Source organism: Felis catus, chromosome D1, assembly GCF_018350175.1.
Source record: "Felis catus isolate Fca126 chromosome D1, F.catus_Fca126_mat1.0, whole genome shotgun sequence".
NCBI lineage: Eukaryota > Metazoa > Chordata > Mammalia > Carnivora > Felidae > Felis > Felis catus.
Window position 1 is genome coordinate 105,514,657 of NC_058377.1, and position 19,007 is coordinate 105,533,663.

The window sequence follows — 19,007 nt, forward strand, 5'->3', positions numbered from 1 at the left end:
CCCTGAGCACTAGACACGGAATTTGTCATTGCTGGGTGTGGAGATTCGCTTCAAGTCTCTCTTTTTTTCTGGCCCGTGGGCTCTGTGAAGGCTGGTCCCGTGTCGGCCCCTGGCGTGTTGCAGGCACTGTATCTGTTGGATGTCCGACAGATAGCCAGACGATGGCAGCGTGCACGCATTTCATTTTAACTAGGTTTCACCTGTGTTCACAGCACCCAGAGCCCACCCCCGGAGCTGTTCCTAGGCTTTCTTCCTCTCGTCTCCTCCCCTGCCCCAAGCCGGGGAGCCTGGGACCAGACCCTGGCCATGAGTGACGGTTGGGGGCTTTACCACTGCTCGGCCCGGGGCCACCTCCTGTCCTGTGCTCCTGGATCAGCCAAGCCTGGGGCCTGGAGCCTGGGCCTGTCAAGGGCCTTTCGTGCAGAAAAGGACTCACTCGGACGCATGCTAGCGGCTGGAAGAAGGAACAAGAACCACACGTTCTAACAGAGTGCTCTCGAGGCCACCCAGAGAGGCTTTCAGGCCGATGGGAAGTTTGGAAATCAGGTAGAATCTCGGCGTCAGAGTGGGACTAAGGCGGTGCGGAAGGGGGCCCGGGGTCAGGTGGTTTGGGAGCCAGGGCCCCTGGCCTTGGGTGCCACATCTCCTTTGCAGGCCGGCCAGGCCTCTGCTCTCCAGGGGCCGGGTGCCCTCCACACTTGCCACGAAAGCGGTAGCAATGCTGGTCATAGGAGGCTCAGGGCTGGAAGCCACAGCTGCCTCCCTCAGTGTCGGGCTTTCCCGTCCCCGGTCAGGGCCCTGCTTGGTGTTGGCGGGCTCCCAGGCTGCGAGGACGTTCTAGTCAGGCAGGCTCTGTCGAACACGGGCAGGGAGGGGGCACCCAGGAGGCCCCGGAGCCCACAATTCTAGGTCACCTCCTGCAACATCCAGAGGCAGGAGTGGTATTTATAGCAGCCAGCGGCCACCACGGGTGGGGAAGTCAGCAGGAGCTGTGATGCAGGCCACCCCCCTTCAGGTCCCCTGGCTCCCGCTGACTCCCTCACCGCCACCCTCCCGCTCCAGAGCCTTTCTGGGACAAGCAGTGAAGTCCGGGCCTGCTGAGAGAGCAGGCATTGTCACACTGCCTCCCCAAGCCCTGGAGGAGCTGAGGTGCCACTTTCTGCCTGGCAGGAACCTCGGCCTCTGCCGATCTGGCCAGGACCTCGTCCGTCTCCACCGCCCCAGGTGGGCATCCTGTTAGCACTCCGTGCCTGGCCCTGCCGGTCTCTCTCGGTGCTGTTAGCTCTTCTTTGAGAGGTTCATTCTAGGAGTCGCCAGCAGCTTTGCAGACCTTCCTGGGGCCAGCAGGGGGCAGCGAAAGGCCGGCCTCGTTTCCCCTGGTGGCAGGCAGTTAATGGGGGGCCGTGGGCACCTGCCCCAGGGTGACTGGGAAGAGGCCCCCGACCACATGCCTGTTACTTCCTCCCTGCTGTGTCCTCAGTAAGTGGGCTAGAAGGACGGCAGCCGTGGTCACCAGGGCCACACCCAGGGAGCAGGCAGAGAAGCAGAGGTCACAGAAGTGACAGTGTGACGCGGCTAGGGCCTCACGCCCCGGAGGGTGAGCCCTCTGGGAAAGAAAGTGACACCAGACTCTCGAGTCCAAAATCCAGCCAGGATTCTCTTCCTATGCAGACAAAAGCGGGTCCTTGGGTCCCGCCCAGGCATGAGCAGGCGGAGGAAGGCTGACGCTTTTCAGCTGCCCGATGCGGTTACCCCCATGGTGGAGGCCTGGGCTCCCCTCCCGGGCTCGCCCCATTTCCAGACTGTTGCCCAGGGCCTCCAGGCCCCACCCCCTAGGCCAGGAGAGAAGCAGGGGGGAGGCCGAGCTTTCTCCCCGGGAGCACCTGCGTGGGGGTGGTGCCTCAGACACACCAGGAGGCTGCAGGAACTCAGGCCGTGGCTCTCCTGGCCAGTCCTGGGCTGATCATGCAGGACGGGGCTTAAGGCCAACTGGGGACGGGCCCTGAGCCTCACCAGGGAGGGGCCTCTGAAGTGAGAGGGCCATCTGGAGAGGAGGAAACCCCTGCACTCGCTCAGTTCTGAGCAGACAGGAGATACAGTCGGGAGCAGGAAATAGGCTTGTCCGATGGGCAGGGACGGAAGGGGCGGCGGTCGGTGGCGAGCTTTATAGCCAGTGGTTGGCAGTTTTAATCGTATTTAAAGGGCATTTCGGAGCCATGATAGGCTTTTGAGGAGGGGGTTGATTTAATTAAAACCATAAACTGTGTGTACGTGTAGCTGATGCTACCGAGCACCCGCTCTGCGCTGGCCCCTGCTCTCCGCACTTTACAGCTTTGAACTCACTTTGTCCTCACAGCAGCCCCACGAGGGAGGCTCTGTCATCACCATCCCGGTTTACAAATGCGGTCGGTTCTGTAGTTGATTGGTCCTGGGAAGTGGGCACTGTGCTCAGTGGACCTCCGAGTGAATAGAGACACCAGGACAAGAGCAGGTCTAGGACCTTCTGAGCCCCCACCCCCTCTTGGAGGCTTATGGCAACTTGCGCTTGGGTGCCCAGCTTTGGGCTCCTGCCTGGGGCCCCAGGGCTCTTTCCTTGGCCCTTCTGAAGCAAAACCACGTAGAATTCTAAAAGTCAAGGCCAGAGTGGACCTGAGAGGTCATCCTGTTCAGTGCCTCTCAAATGTTTTTAAGACTGTTTAGTTCAAAGAAGATGTCACAAGGAAACCCAGTATGTAGAACAGCTAAAATCCGCTCTGACGACATAGCCTACAAGCCCCAGGAAGCCCTTGCCCTGCCTGCTGTGACCACTTCCCCTTGTCTGGGGGTCCCTGAGGGTTTCCGGAACCCCGCTTCAAAGAGTGTTGATATCCCTTCACGGGACACGGGAGAGGAGGGCCACATGGGGTGCGGCCCGGGCAGGGCGTGTGTGCCCTTGAAAGCAGAGCGTGCTGCCCCCATCCATGTCCCACGGGGGGCAGGGGATGTTGGCACTCGCTGTTACATACGGGAACTCTGCAGACCTCCTCCCCTGGGAAAGCGCTCGTGTTACATTGTCACTCGATGCCCGCCTGCTTCCTTGATGCCCAGGGAATGGTAGAAGTGAAACCCGATCGCCAGGCGGCTGGCCTGTGCCCTAGATGGCTGGGCTGCCCACAGAGGTGGCCACTTCTTGGATCCTTGGCCCGTGCAGACTGTGGAAGGCGTTTTCCCCAACGTGGGCCAGACCCCGAGACCCAGCCCACAGCCTGAGGAGGTGTGACAGAACCATGCTGGTGCACGGTATGCTGGGCTTGGGGGTGAGAGCTTCCAGAGTTGAGGTGTCTGGCTGGGTGTGCCCACTTAGCATTCTCATTAACAACCTCATTAGGGGGCCACTAATGAAGTGGAAGGTGCTAATTCCTCTCAGAGGTGTTGCCAGCACAGGGATGGGGAGTCTCCGCTTCGGGAAGCTCTGGGAAGCCAGGCCAGGGCATTGCAGTGAACTGCCTGGTAGAGGGGGCAGGGGGGGCGGGGCACTCCCAGTTGGTGGCTTTTACAGAGGCCCCTCAGGAGGCTGGAGGTGGGGGGTAGGGTGAAGACGATGACAAACTGGACAGATGGGCATGAGTAGTGGGCCTCTGCCCCTCGAGGCATCCTGAGTTTGAGCCTGGGATGTTCTGAAACTCAGACACAGATGCAGAGAATTCCAGCAGTAGCACGGGCATGGCCTCGGGCCGAGCCCTGTGGTACAAGCTGACCCGTGGGATAGTGATTCCCATCTCACTGGCTTGTTGTGGATGAAAGGAGGCAGGGCCGGTAAAGCCTCCGCATGAGAAGGTAGGGCTCCCGGGAGAGGGAGGTCAGGTCATCCTGTAGGTTGGCAAGGATAAGAGCAGGCGCGCGTCAGCCTGGTAGCCGGGGATAGAGAGCTGGGCCTTTCTGTTTAGGAGGGTTGTCCTAGATCGCAGAGGAGTTAGCACCCCTGCCACACCTCGGGGGCAGAGGCTTGGTGCAGTGAAGACAAGGTCTGAACACTCAGGAGACGCGGTCAATCAATAAAAATAACGGCAACTAGTACTTTCTATGAGCTGAGTGCTTTATATGTGTTACTTCATTTACTCTTTGTGACTCCCTTTGAAGCAGGGACCTTCGCTATCCCATTTTGCAGATAAGGAAACTGAGGCTCAGAGAAGTGAAGGTCACGGACAAGTGGAAGTGATAGAATCAAGATTCAAACCCAGGGCTACCCCACTCCAGGGCTGCAGGGAAGGCAGCGGCCGGCTCATCCGTTGGCCACCAGCCTCCGGGTCTATGCACTGGGGGGAGGGAGGGTTCCAGAGGAGAGCAGGGTGGACCTGCGAGAGCACGTGGGGGGAACAGGGGTGATATGGAAAGGACTCGCCCTGGATGGAAACAAACTTGGGTTCCCCCCACAGACTGGCAGGAGGAGCTGGCCTGGGGCCTAGAGACGGCCAAGCAGCACCATCAGGAGGCTGGAGAGCCCGCCTCTCTGGGCCATTCCAGGGTACCTTTGCCCCGGGCACGGGAATGAGTGTGGGACACGGGCCAATTCCTAATTTCAGGGAAATAACCAGTTTCTGAAGAAGAACTCAGAAACAAAGCCTGGCCTGACTGAAACCTGGAGGGACCCCTTTCACTATTGGAAACAGGTCCTTTGGGCCCACGACTGAAACCCCCAGAGGGAGGAGCAGGGGAGGGGGGCGGGGTGGGAGGACAGTCCGGCCCGGCTGCCAGAAACCCTCCGGGGGCCCTCCCTCCTCCTTCCCCAGCAGCCAGTTGTCCTCGCAGAGCAACTAGCAGGAGACCAAAGGCCCCACTTGATTCCCAGGGAGCTGGCTGGTGTCAGTGACAAGGCCGGTGGCAGATGGCAGATCCTGTTTGTTGTAGAAGAGAGGAGAATAATTAGCGTGAGAATGAGAAGCGGGAGCCTCAGCGATAAATGGAGCCCTGATGAGGGCTTCTCAGGAGGGGCTGGGAGCACAGCCTGGAGCAGAGCCTGGCTCTGCCTCTTGCTAAGTGACCTTGGGCAAGTTATTTCACGTCTCTGGGCCCCGGTTCATAATCCCTCAGATGCGATAAGACTAGCACTTACCTCAGAGGGTTGTTAAAAAGGTTAAGTTAGGGGCGCCTGGGTGGCGCAGTCGGTTAAGCGTCCGACTTCAGCCAGGTCACGATCTCGCGGTCCGTGAGTTCGAGCCCGCATCAGGCTCTGGGCTGATGGCTCGGAGCCTGGAGCCCGTTTCCGATTCTGTGTCTCCCTCTCTCTCTGCCCCTCCCCCGTTCATGCTCTGTCTCTCTCTGTCCCAAAAATAAATAAATGTTGAAAAAAAAAAAATTAAAAAAAAAAAAAAAGGTTAAATTAAAATCAAAGGAAGTCGTGGGGCGCCTTGGGCGGCTCAGTCGGTTAAGCGTCCAACTCTTGATCTCGGCTCAGGTCATGATCTCGCGGCTTCGTGAGCTCAAGCCCCCTGAGTTGGGCTCCGTGCCAGTAGTATGGAGCCCGCTTGGGATTCTCTCTCTCTGTCTCTCTGTGTGTCTCTCTCTCTCCCTCTGTCTCTCAAAATAAATAAATGAGCGTTTTAAAAATGTATGAAAAAAATAGAGGTAGTATTTGGGAACGGCTCACTGCAGTCCTTGGCATGTAGTAAATGCTGTGTAAGATTAAAAAAGCATAGGTGTTAAAATAATTGTTGGACGGCAAGCAGGCCTGGCCGCCGGCAGTTGGGGCTAGTCCTCCTCACTCAGTGCGCGCGGCCCCAGACTGCGTTTCTGTGGAAGGAACTCTGGCCAGCAAGCCTAGCGGTGACGTGGAGAGAACAGAGCACATAGACGCGGCCTCAAAGCCCGACTTGGCCCCTCACTCACTAGACTGTTGAACCCCCGGAGCCTCAGTTTGCCCCCATGCGACGTGGGAACAGCCATACCCACCCCTCGGGTTGGAGTGAGGGGCAGGGGAGGCACCTCCCCTTCAAGGCTGTCCCGGTGGGGAGGACTGGGAAGGCCCTCGTTAGTCTAAGACTCAGGGGGCTCAGGGCACAAGTGGCGGCGGGTGCCCCTCCTGATCCCAGACGCACCAGGCGCCCTCTTCTAGTCCCAGGGCCTGAGCCTGGGAGGGCCCATCTCATGCTGAAATCCGGCCCCAGCCCTGGGCAGGCTCAGCTCTGCCTTCTGCTCCGGCACAGCTGAGGCGTGGAAAGCAACAGCTTTTGGGTCCCTAACTTGGGTGGCACACACCCGGGCACAGGCTGGTGCCGCACGCGGCCCCCCAGCCCACGCATGCTTTGTCTCTGTCGCCTCCTGCGGCTCCTTCCCCCTTCCTGTGCCTTCCAGAGCCCAGCCTCCATGTGGGGCCAAGACCCCAGGAAGGAGAAGGGGCTTTCAGGGTGGAAGGGACATGTGGGTCTCAGTGTCTGTGCCTGGGAAGCGGAAGTCCGACGGAAGGAGGCACAGATTTTTTTTTTCCCCTTTCAAGTAACTCAAGGAGGCTGCTTGAAATCCCAGCTCGGCCTTGTCCTTGTCGTGGGATCCTTGGGCCAACGCTGCACCTCCGCGAGTCGTGGTTTCTTCATCTGTGAAGCGGGGGTAACCGAGGCTAGAATAAGACGACATTTACAGTGTTAGCTCTGTGCTCTCTCCTGGCTCCACAGCCTGCTGACCTCGAGACAGGCCATGGGACAACCACTCGGGGCTCAGGCGTCCTCATCCGCAGAACAGGCCGACACCCACTCTCTCCCACGTGGCCGTGCGACCGTGAGTCCGCAGCCAGATGGAGACCCAGAGAGTCCTTTATGGTTTTCCAAGGCCCTGCCTCCTTGCTCTGTAAGGGGAGCTTTGAAGCCAGCGCCTGAGTTCAGAAGCAGGCAGTTGGTTGAGTCCTGCTCCTCAGAGGCAGCGCAGTGGCGAAGACACGGCTTCCGGAACCAGGCTGCCTCCCAGAGTTGTTCTGAGGACGAAGAGAGATATGTTTACAAGGGGCTCAGACGAGACCCCAGACTTGGTAGGCAACTAACAAATGCCAGAAGCAGCAGAAGGACTGAGTCCCAGACTTAACAGGCGGGCCATCTCCTCCCCATCACCCTGACACCCTGGAACCACCCTGCCGTCTCAGGAAATCAGAATCCGGTTTCTGCGTGTTGAGCCCCTCCCCGTGCGGGTGCTCTCACGGAAGCCACATAAGTGAACCGGGAGGTTAACTAGCTCTCTAACTAGCCGTGAAGCTGAGAAGTGGAGGGGTTAGGATCTGACCACCACCGAAGCCCGTGCTCTGGACGCTGATAAGGAGGGGCAAGAGCCATCTGCCAGCACAGTTTCAAGCAAGAGGGTGGCCCATCGGCGAGCCCGCCCCAGTTAGGATAGAGCCTCTGGGGGCCGCCATTCACCCTGCAGGCTGCCAGGGGCCCGGCCTCACTGTAGTCATTCCGCCCCCAAGTCAGATGCCCTTCCCCCACCAAGACTAGACAAGCTCCAGCATCCAACACAGAAACAGTCTGAGCCAGACCGAGAGAGCCTGGCAGACAGCACGTGCCTGTCCCTCTCACCTCCTGATTTCAAAGCCCTTTGAAATCCCATTCATTGTGGGCACCAAAGATCAAAATACCCTGCAGAGCTAAAAGAGCCCTTTCAGGCTGCCCAATTTCCCTTTTTACGTTGGCCACCAGGAAGCATGGAGTCTAGTAATAGTCTTACATGTAGTTCCTGTGAGGGCCTGTGAGCCTTACCCGTGTGCAACTGATTCCCCCCCAACCTTCTGTTTTGATTTCCTTAGCTTTTGTTCTGAAGCTTGTTTGTTCTTCAATCTATAGTCCACCTCTTCCTTGTTTCTGGTTCCTCTAAGGCACATGCGACCATTCATTGTAAAATTAAGTAAATAATAACATAAGTACAAAAACGCAAGCCTCCTATTAATTGCCCAGGCTCATCATTCTCCAGAGGAGGAAACTGAGGTCTGGAGGGGCAGTGACACTCCGGCCTGGGGACACTGCTCTTGGGGCAGGACCTGGCCCAGTCGCCAGCCTCGGCAGGCAGGGGTAAACTGAGGCTCCAGGGAAGGAGGACTTGGGTCTGAGGTCTCTTTTCTGTCCTCTGCCAGCTGAGCTGCAGAGTAGTGGGGACCCTGCCATGGGAGGTGGCGGGCAAGCCAGCCGTGAATGACTCTGTTTGAAACTTACAAGTGGTTGATACCTTCTTGTGGGTGGATCTCGGGCAAGGGAGCGCATGTGGAGCGGCCAGTTTCTAAGAGGGTTATGCGTCAGGAGCATGAAAGAGAGATCTCTTGCAGGGAGTTCGAGGAGGGTGTGCGTGAGGAAGGGGGAGGGAGGGAGGGAGGGAGCCCGCCCCGGGTCTCTGGGACTGTGTGTCCAGCCCCCCCCGGGCGTGACACCACAGGGCTGGAAGTGTGGGGAAGCCAGGAGCCTCTGGGGCCTTTCTGAACCTCGGTTTCCTCACCCATAAAAGGGGGCGACGGGACTGTTTCTGAGCCCCTCCTAACCGACATTCCTTCATTAGGTGTGGGCCTTGGGTGGCAGTAGGTATGACCTGTGTCTCCCACCCGCAGAGTCTCTGAGCCTCAGTTCCTCCTTCGGGAATAGTGCTGGCAGGGGAGGATTTGCTGGGCACTTGGCTGTGTGACAGCTGCCGTCTTAAGTGTATGGCTCATTTAACCCTGTGACAGTTCTGAGGGTAGGTACTATTCTCAGCCCATTTTAGAAACTGAGGCATGCAGAGGTTAAGTAACGTGCCTAAGGTCACACAGACAGTAAGTGCGGAGCCAGCTTTCAGGCACGATCTGTTTTTAGTGTGCAGACTGAGTGCTGTTGTCACCCACCTCCCTGCTGTGAGACCAGAACTTGGGACACAGGAGATGCTCACCTGCTGTCAGGCCCTATGGTTATCCCTCCCTTCCAGCTCTGGCCAAGTGGGGGAGATCTCATGGGCTGACCTGGAAGCTGGGGGTGGCCCTAGATGGCCTCCCAGAACACATCACCCTGTCTCCTGTGGGTGCCGGGCTCATCCTGGCTCCGGCGACCTGACCCTACTCCCGTCTCCCACCAGCCCTGGGCCATCAGGAGGACAGATACAGCAGCCGTGCCCTCCTTCCTCACCTGGGGGCTCTAGGCACCGTGCTGGCTAGGACCAACTGTGGGAGGGCTCTTCTCCCCAAAACCAGCTCCCAGGGCCAAGCCCAAGGGGACCTTAGGATCAGAGGATGAGGCCCAGCCTGGGGCGCTTTAGCCAGCAACCTCCCAAGGCCCATCCATGGTGAGGGCAGGTTAGCCTGTCTGGGCTTACACCTGTTCAGTAAGGCCCCTGCCCGCCAGCTAGAGCCAGCCATGGGCATAGACAGCATCTGCCCAGACCTCAGCACCCAGTCACAGATCACCCTGCCAGGAAGTCCCCAGAAAACCCCCCAGGAGCTGTCCCCCCAGGACAGCCCCACAAATGGATGCTTCGGGTCTGCCGGGGCCTGTGCAGGCCCCAGTGACATTGTCCCAGCCAGTTCCAGCTACAGTGCTCTCAGGAGGGGTGTTATCCCAGCTTTGCAGGCAAAGAAACTAAAGCCCTGGACTGGTCAGGAGAGCCAGAGGAGGGGAAGATGGTGGTCCCTCGGTGGTCAGGGGAGGCACTGGGGTGGGACATTTCCCAAAAAGCCAAGGACATGAACTAAGAGGGAAAGGAGCCCTGTTCTCTCTGACACTATGGCTGGAGGAGAGGTGTTGCAGCAGCTTTGGCCGGGCGGGGGGTGGGGGGGGTGGGGAGGGCCGCACCTGTGGTTCAGGACACTGAGGCCGGTGCCAGGTAAGACGTGTTCGCACCCCAGGGGCTCCGAGTGCATGTCAAGCACCGCAGGACCCAGGCCCTTAGGGACCCCCGGTTGAGCCGGGGCAGGGATAGGCAGCGAGGCATAGACACGTTTACTATTAAGACACTATGCTCAGGGCTACCCTGGGATGAGAGGTCTGGGGGTCCCATAAGGGAGCAGCCTGTTGTACCTGTCAAGAGTGGGTTTCAGAGAGGCCATGACTTTGGGCTGGCCTGGAAAGGTGAGTAGGATTTTGCCTGGCAGAGGAACTGGAGCAAGCAATGCACGGACTCTTCCAACAGGGTGTTTTTTAGGGCGATGTAAGTTTTGGGGGGAGTTGGGAAAGAAGGGTGGGGCAGTGTGAGGAGGGGATGGAATCCCCCGCCCACAGCCAGAAAGAACTGACTAGCTTCAGGCAGGCTCTGTACTTGTATCTGCCTATGCCCTGGATCCCGGGGAGTTGGAGAGCATTTTCCTGGTCCAGGACTCAGAGAGGGCCAGGCACCCGCACAAGGTTGCACAGCCTGCCAGCTGGAGACTAAGCCACTGTCTGAGGGGCTTGGACTTTATCCTGCAGGCATGGGAGCCCTGGAAGGTTTTAAAAGTAGCAGAGAGCCTGTACCTTTTTAAAAAAAGAGTTTTGTATTTTTAGAAAGAGGCACTCCCCAGGTGATTGATACTTAACTTGGGAGCCTGAATCACCAGCGGGGAAATGGGGCTTTGTGGATGGGGGAAGAAAGGGACCACCAAGGGCTACTCAAGTCAATCCATCCACGTGAGGGGGGTCTTGGTACCCCATTCAGACCTGCCAGAGCTGGGGGCCTAGCCAGGGGCCGTGGGGAGCCCCCAGAAGTGCCTCCGTTCTTCCCCGCTGGAGGAGGCACCACTCCTGCCCCAGAGATGCCACTGGTCCGGGGTGAGGAGGGGAGGCTGTGAGCCCCACAGATGCAACTGTTGGAGGGCATCGACCCTGTGCCCCAGGGAAGGAGAGCGAGAGGAGGTGCTTTGTGGCAGCCCCAGACCAGGAAGTAGCCTCTGCCCCCCCCCGCCCCCCGCTGAGACATTTCCTGCAGATGAAATCACATACCCAGCAGGGGAACAGGCCCCCATTGTGAAGGGCTGGGGTCTCAGAGAAAGGGCGCCTTTCAAGCCCTTAAAAATAGCAGCCCTGAGATCCATGAATCCACATGGAGTGAAGCGGCCCAGCCTCCCCCAACGGCACAGGCCCTGTGACCCCCATCCCACACCGTGACCTGTCGTTGACCAGCCACAGTATCCACTAGCCCAGGCGGGGGAGGGGTGGCCGGTTCCCACCCACCCCCACCCCCTGGGCTCACAAGCTCTTCCTCTGCCTTGCCCACTCCCTGAGCCCCTCCCTGCCATTATCCAGCACCTCTGGGGCCTCTGCTGACATTCTCTCCCGTGGTCCTCCCCAGAACTTTAGCAGGTGGGGTCGAGTGACATTTTACAGATGAGGAAACTGAGGCACAGCTAGTAGGTCACACAGTTAGTGGGTGTCGGGGCCCCGGTTTGAAGCCAGGCAGCCGGGGCACCCGGCCCTGTGCCAGGATCCTGGGGTGGTGGGCTGGCCCCGGGTACAGGCTGGAGGAGCAGGGCACCCGGTGGGATCAGCCCGAAGGAGCCCTGCCACCTGAGCTGGGTGGGCACTGGCAGCGGCCGTGGCTGTCGGCCTCAGGCCGGTCGCCCCCTGAGCCTGGGCAGAGGCTGGCACTGCGGGCATCACTCCGGTGGCTTGACAGAACTGACAGGCCTTCGGGCACCTCCACGGGGCCAGGGGCCAGGCTCTCCCCATTTCCCGCTGGAGTGCAGGGAGGGCAGGGCTGTGCGCACACACGCAGGTCGCGTGTGAGTTCGCAGGTGTGAGGTGAAGGAGTGGCAGCCGGTCTAGACTCCTAGAGGTGAAGGGTGGGGATGCCCCTTGGGGGATCGGGGAGGGCCCTCTGCAGGCCCCCCCCCCGAGAACACGATGGATGGGTGGCTGGCAGAGGCAGGACCCTCCAGCCCCCCTGGGACGGCACACCCCTTCCTCCCGCCACCGCAGGGGTCTGGGCAGAGTAGTGCTTAGAGGGGATGGGAACTGCAGCACCTGCTGGGACCCAGCTGGCCCCCTGCGCCACCTGGAGACGGGAGGGGCTGGGGAGACCCGCAGCTGAAACACCAGCTGTTGGCAGCGCTGGCCGGCCCCAGCCCCTCCTGGGACCCACCGGCTGGAGCCCCGGCCCTCCACCCCCGGCCACCCCACCCCACCACGCGGCTCCCGGGCTCTTCATCCTTCTCCCCACTTCCCAGAATCCGCGCTCTGACTCCTCCTTGGAGAGAGTGGGATGATGTCACTTCCTGAGGGGGGAGGAGTAGGCACGACCCCGACAGGCTAGCCCGCCCGCCGGGCCGCCAGCTCGCGGGGAACAGCCTGGCAGCGGCTGAAGTGGCTGCACCAGGGGGAGAGAGAGACGGGCTGGCTTGGACATGCCGGCTGGCCCCCCGGCCCCATGTCCCCTCATCCAGCCTGAGGGCCGTGCCCACCGGCCGGGGGATACCTGGTCACTTGCTTCCCGAGTGATGCTGGTCTCCGAGGACACTCGCTTTCCCCGGAGCCGTCACCGGGGAGAGGAGGAGGACTTGCCGCCCGCCTCTGGACCAGGTGCCATGTAAGCCTCTGGGCCTGGGGGCAGGTGCCCACCAGCGGGAGGCGCCCACCCCCCCTACGGCAGGGAGTCCTCTGCACAGTTCAGCACAGGGCTACCCTGGAGCCCCTCACCAGCATCTCCCCGAACGACCCCCCTGTGGGGAGCCTCCTGGCCTGCAGCACTACCCTTGCTCCTGGGGCTCTGGGGAGTGGGGGTCCCTGGATTCTTGGGCACTCCTCCCTGAGCTTGCCCGTGCGAATTTGAACTCAGCGGCTTCGGAGAGTTTTGAACTGGGCAGCAAAGGTTGCGCGGCTCAGCGTGGGCATGGAAGGTGTGGGTGCCAGGGGGACGGGGTGCCCTGCAGGGCCCAGTCACTACCCTTCGAGTAGAGGGGCTGGATGGCCCCCATCATTCTCCTGACCCCGGATCCCAACTATGCCCCTCCCACCAAGGGGCATAGCTGTGGTTGGGCATTCTGCCTGATGAGTGTAAAATCAAGTCACAGAGCACACTCCCAGGGGTCCAGCAAAGCAAGAAACTGAAGAGCTCATTCAGCAGCTCCTTGCTGAGCACCTACTGCGCGCTGGGCGCCCTCCCGCCTTTACGCTCGGCCCATGTACGCCCTTACCCCCACCTTCCCCAAGGCCTTCAGCCTTCTGCTTGTTTGTTTTGGGCTGAGAAGCCCCCATCCTACCCCAAGGACTGCACGCACTGGCCAGATCTGGAAAAAAGGCAACGGGGGAGCTGGGGGCTTCCCTGATCCCACGTAGGGAGAGGCAGGGGGTGAGCCCAGGCCTCTAACGGAACTGGGAAGTTACTGTTGGCGGTGACCCCAGGGAGAGCCGGTCCCGAAGGGCCAGCGCCAGTCTCGGGGACAGGAGAGTCCTCAGGCATAAGGCCAAAGCCAGCGTCTAGCTGCTGAGGTCCTTTATATTGGCTCTGGGGGTGTGGATAGGGCCGGAGGTAGGTCCTGCCCCAGGATGGATCAGCATTTCCGATGGCCTGGAAGCCCGTGGGCCGCGGGGCCTGGGAGAGATGCTCGCGTGCCGGCCACGCCTGGCCGAGGAGTATGCCACAGCAGCCCAGGCAGCCACAGGGTCCTCTGCTGTCTTGCAGGAGGTGAGCACCAGGCCCGCTGAGCCTCCGCAGAGCCGCCAGCCATGCCCGGGATCGTGGTGTTCCGGCGGCGCTGGTCTGTGGGCAGTGATGACCTCGTCCTGCCGGCCATCTTCCTCTTCCTCCTGCACACCACCTGGTGAGTCTTGGGGCCATGCCACAGGCCTGGAAGAAGGCCTTCTGGCCATCCGTGCTGCCCCTGTCATGCTCCCAGCTCCTAGGAGTTGGTGTCTGGAACCCCCACCACCTAGGGACATACCCACGTGGTGCCCAGAGGCCTTGCCTGGCCACCGCTGGCCCTGGCCCCGTGACTGGGCAGGGCCGCCGCTGCTGTCCCCCCGCAGCTGGCGGCTGGGCTCCCTGCTCTCGCCTCCCTGTTCCCGGCCGCCCGTGTCCTCAGAGGCACTAGATAGCAGGAGGACGGTGCTCCTGAGCCTGAAGCCGTGAAGCCCTCCAGCCGCTGAGTCCTGGCTGGCCAGGGAGCTCGGGAGGTGCCCGCACGGCCTGGCCCCTCTCACGTGCGCGTTTCCCCAGGTTTGTGATCCTGTCTGTGGTGCTCTTCGGCTTGGTCTACAACCCCAACGAGGCCTGCTCCCTGAACCTGGTGGACCACGGCCGCGGCTACCTAGGCATCCTGCTGAGCTGCATGATCGCCGAGATGGCCATCATCTGGCTGAGCATGCGCGGGGGCATCCTCTACACAGAGCCCCGCGAATCCATGCAGTACGTGCTCTACGTGCGCCTGGGTAAGGGCCACCCGCCTCGGGTGGGGGCGGCTCCGGACCACCCCCACCTCCACCCTCCTCTCGCGCTCCGTCATTCATCCAGCCAACATCTGGTGGGCACACGCGATGGGCCAGGCCCTGGGCCAGCACCAGGGTCCAGCGGCGAGCCAGCAGGCTTACTGGGCTTACGTTCTGGACCAGGGGTGGGCGGACGGTGGCCTGAGGGCCACATCCAGCCTGCCGTCTGTTTTTGTAAATAGTTTTATTGGAACCCAGCCACACTCATTCGTTTACGTGCTCACTCCCTATGGCTGCTTTTGCATGACTCTAGCGGAGCTGAGTAGTCATGACCGAGAATAGGACCCACAAGTGTAAGATACTTACTCTGGCCCTGACAGAAAAAGTTCTTTGGCCCCTGTTCTAGGCCAAGTGCGTCTCTTCAGCTGCTTTGAAATCCTCCCCCAGGCAGCGCTCCCCTTCCCCAGAAGCCTCTCCGGGGCCCAGATTCGCTCCCTGGGGGGCCGGCCTGTGTTCTCTTTCTGGGCTTCGGTTCCAGCTGCTGTTCCCGGTCTTTCCTCGTGAACGCTTCTCTGGTGCTTCTGTGAACTGCGCTAAGCCCTTCCCCTTGCTAAGTGAGGGAGGAGCCATTTTTGGTCTCATTTTACAGATGAGGAATCTGGGGCCCCCCCGGGGAGATTAATTAGCTCCCTTCAAGGTCACACGGCTAGTGTGTGTGTGTGTGTCAGAGCTGGGGTTTGAACCCAGGTTGTTTGTCTCCAAAGCCTGGAGTCTGAGCTGCCGCAGGTGCTGCCTGTGGAGCCGGGGTCTCTAACACTGCCCCGCGTCCCCACACCCCCGGCCTGGGCAGCCGCGCGGCCTGCTGGGGTTCCTCCTTCCCCCCTCCCCGAGTGCCGGAGCCTCCTCCTGGGGAAATAGCAGTCTCTGTGAGTGAACCCTCTCCCATCTAATTCTCCGCAGTCCTGTAACGCAGACGTCATCACTCCATTTTACAGATGAGGAAACGGAGGCCCAGGGAATTAGGTAACTTGCCCAAGATATGCCTGATACCGGAGTTCACAGGCATGATTCTAAAATCCTGAAAGAACAGAGAAATGCCACTTCATCCTCCGCCTTTCCCGGGGGATCACCCTCTGAGGGGGAACCTCAGGGGCCCTTGGGCATTTAAGCTGGAACAGGTGGCGGGCACGCTGTGGCAGGACAGAACGGCGGCGGGACCGCCGTGCCCCGTGGGCCCTCTCTGCCGCGAGGCTGGTGGCCCTGCCGCAGGAGGGACCGGGCGGAGGTTCCGGGGGCCCTTCCCTGGCAGGCCCACCCTGGCCATCCTTCAGCCAGCACCCTGCTGTCCTTGCAGCCATCCTGGTGATCGAGTTCATCTATGCCATCGTGGGCATCGTCTGGCTCACTCAGTACTACACCTCCTGCAACGACCTCACTGCCAAGAACGTCACCCTCGGTATGTGACCCAGCCCCCCCCCCCCCTGGGGGTTGGAAGGGACAGGGTCAGCTTAGAGAAGAGGAAGCTCAGGCACCTCCCAGGGCAAAGGGTTTCCGTGAGGACACTGGGCAGGATGGCGGTGGCCTTTATCCTGCGGTCTGCCATCCCGCCTCAGGGGAACCTGTTGTGTGCGGGGACGGGGGGGCGCAGCCTCACCAGAAACCCACAGAGCTGGCCGCTCTGAACCAAGGGTGGGCCTTGGGGTCATGGCTCAGGGGGACTCGGGGGGCACGGGGACAACCACGGACACAATCAGGTGACCAGAGGCCGGGGCCGGGGGCTTCTGAGCCTGGCGGTGACAGGGAGGCTCCGGCGCCCCTTTCCCCAGAGCTGGCGAGCCAGGGAGGTCCCCCCCAGCACCTCCCCACCTTGTTTCCCACCGCCGCCCCGTAGGGATGGTCGTCTGCAACTGGGTGGTCATCCTCAGCGTCTGCATCACCGTCCTCTGTGTCTTCGACCCCACGGGCCGCACCTTTGTCAAGCTAAGAGCCACCAAGAGGCGGCAGCGCAACCTCCGGACCTACAACCTCCGGTCAGTTGGCTGGGCGGGCGGGCGGCCCCCTAGCAGGTGCGCGGACAGGCGGGCACAGCCGGCCCCGAGCCGCCCAAACCGCAGCTCCGCCTGTGTGAGCCACGGGCATTGGCCAAAGTCTTAGCGTCTCCCTGCCTCAGTTTCTTGGTCTGTAAAGCGGGAATAATGACAGCTCCTGCCTCCGACGGCTGCTGTGAGATCTAAATAAAATAAGCGGGAAGTGGTTAATGCTGTGCTCACACGCTTGGTACGTGCTCGGTAAACGGGACCGTTGTTGCCATTGCCTTCGTTTTCAGTGCTTTTTTGTTTTTCTTGTTTCTGTTTTCATTTATTTTGCGAGAGCACAAGAATGTGCATGCGTGCAGGGGTGGGGCAGAGAGAGGGAGAGAGAGAAGCCCAAGCAGGCCCCACATAGGGCTCAAGAGCCCAAAGCCGGGCTGGAGCTCACGAACTGTGCTACCGTGACCTGAGCCAAAGCTGAGAGCCAGACATTTAAACGACGTAAGCTCACTTAAATGACCGAGCCGCCCAGGTGCCCCTATCTTCAGTGCTGCTAATCACAAGGGTCATAATAGCACGAAGCACGCATAACCCAAGCCAAGCATCACGTGTGCTAACTGACGGCAGCTCTGTGAGGTCACCCCTGTGACGCAGACAGAGCTAGGACACAAGTTATGTGACTTGCCTGAGTGACACAGCCAGGATATGATGGAGCTAGGCTCAAGCTTTAGGAGATCTGGCTTTAGGGCCCTTGCTCCTAACCACTTGGCTAGGCTGCCTCTACGATTAAGGGACCTAGAGAAGGTTAATCAAGGAAGGCTTCCTGGAGGAGGTAAGTTTTGCACAGCCTTTAAAAGAAAGGGGAAGGCTGTGCCATGTTAGAGAAAATGAGGGAGGGAATCGAGGGTCATAGTGATTCCTGTTTCCCGAAAGAAAAAGAGAGGGGAGGGGGGCTTCCAGGGTGCCCCGTGGTGACTCTACTATGACCCGGGCTCTATGAGGACCCCCTTTTGCACCATCAGTCCACTGGGTCATTCTCCAACCCTGGTGCTGTTAGGAGACCCATTCTATCGATGAGAAGGAGTTAGTCCCAGAGAGGGCAGGTCACTTGCCACAGGTCATGCTGATGAGAGTGGTCGTGGCGACTCCGTCTCCAGGGCAGGGGAATCAGGAGCCCTCAGCCAGGGCCGCGGGTCCCCCAGGAACTCTCCCCACCCTGCCCTGCTGCGCCTCCGCTCTGGGCTCCCCTCAGGCCCTCCACGTCAGCTCGGCTCAACAGCCAGAGCCACACCCGCGCCTGGCCTGGCCACCTCCCAGCCCAAAATACCAGGTCCCGGAGCCAAGGCCCTGGAGCCCGTTTTCCCTGGCGGTGCAGTGGGCCACCACCACCCCGTCCCATTTTTGCGCTCAGAGCCCACGCCCCCACCCGACCTGGTTTCTGGGCTCCTGGGGCCCTGGAAAAAAAAAAATCTCCCCTCTCTGATTCTGGGTAATTGCCCTGGGGGCCCAGGGAAGCCAACGCCTTTGCAGTTGGGGGCTGTCGGTTTAATTAGAAAGTTTTCCTGTGGTTTCTGGCCCTGCGGGGGCAAGAGGCCTCAGAGCTCGGGGCTCCGACCTGTTGCGTCTTCTCCAGCTCTCCGCAGGGGTCGGGAGGGCAGCCTAGGCTGCAGCTTGGTTAATATGACCACCTCTCACTCGGGCTGGTCTCCGCTGGCCCTCCCTCAGCTCTGAAAGCCAACAGTTTTTTTAACAAGGACATTTTTCAAGCCTGCCTGCCCTTTCTCCACTTCCAGGAGAACGACACTGACAGGTTATTTTAGCATCTGGAAGTCAGGGCCCTCTCTCCTTCCAGTGAAATCTCGTAGGGGTTGGGACACAGATTATTCCCAGCGCTATTCCCTGGGAGCCTTGACCTTGGATCTTTGCAGGGGTGTCTTCCCTCCCTTCACTTTAGTGAGCCCCGGAGCAGAGGGGTGCTGGGTCCATGAACTTTCTATCCAGATTCAGTGTCTCTCTGCCGGTGTGGGTCTCCAGTAGCCTAACTGATGCAGGAGGCCAAACCCGTCACTGGCTCCATCTGCCACCTGGTGGACCTAAGGGGTAGTGCAGTCAAGTGTATAGTCAGCACTTTCCGTCAACCAGAGGCCCAGCGGGAAGCACTCTTTAAAAGCCCATTAGATTAGAAAGAGTTAAAGAATGTGATGCTCTGGGAACCCAGCTTGCCAGCATGCTGTCCCTTCATCAAGCCCCTGGCAGGTGGGACGTTGGTTTATGACGTAAGGCTGCCCAGGTCCCTTAAGAGCTGGTAGATCCCAGAAGCAGCAATTCCTAACCCCCTCCTCTAGCCCTAGAAAGCTCTGTGGCTTTCCCTGTTCCTTGTGGCCCACTGCCTTATGGAGCCAGGGCTGCAGGAAGCAGCCCCTAGCTGCAGAGAGAAGCCAACAGGCTCGGCAAGGAGGGCCTGGCCTGTCACTCCTGATGGATACTAAGAGCCTTGCAGCCATTCGGGGCCACCCCTATTAACCACCAAGCATCAGGATCTGAAGGGGCTGGAGGGAGGGGGAGGGCACACGTCACAAAAGCAAACCAGCCCTGTCTTGCTCAATCTGGCAACTGACATATTTAATGGTGGTGCTCTTAAATTCACACTCAAAACACCCCGATTTCTGGG

At 60.1% G+C, this 19,007-nt stretch overlaps 1 protein-coding gene across 6 annotated transcripts in view; it reads left to right on the forward strand.

Moving 5' to 3' along the window:
• Positions 1-19,007, forward strand: part of DAGLA (diacylglycerol lipase alpha) — a 62,711-nt gene that overhangs the window by 24,142 nt on the left and 19,562 nt on the right. For 2 of the 6 annotated variants that reach the window (XM_023239911.2, XM_045039416.1), the window contains exons 2-5: positions 13,564-13,702; positions 14,098-14,309; positions 15,661-15,762; positions 16,198-16,336. In XM_023239911.2, coding sequence (XP_023095679.1) covers positions 13,608-13,702; positions 14,098-14,309; positions 15,661-15,762; positions 16,198-16,336 — 548 coding nt within the window. In that variant the 5' untranslated portion in view covers positions 13,564-13,607. Of the gene's footprint in view, positions 1-10; positions 547-783; positions 3,280-12,184; positions 12,469-13,563; positions 13,703-14,097; positions 14,310-15,266; positions 15,330-15,660; positions 15,763-16,197; positions 16,337-19,007 lie in introns of those variants that run through there. The other 4 variants (XM_045039414.1, XM_045039417.1, XM_023239913.2 and 1 more) reach the window with 4 other exon arrangements.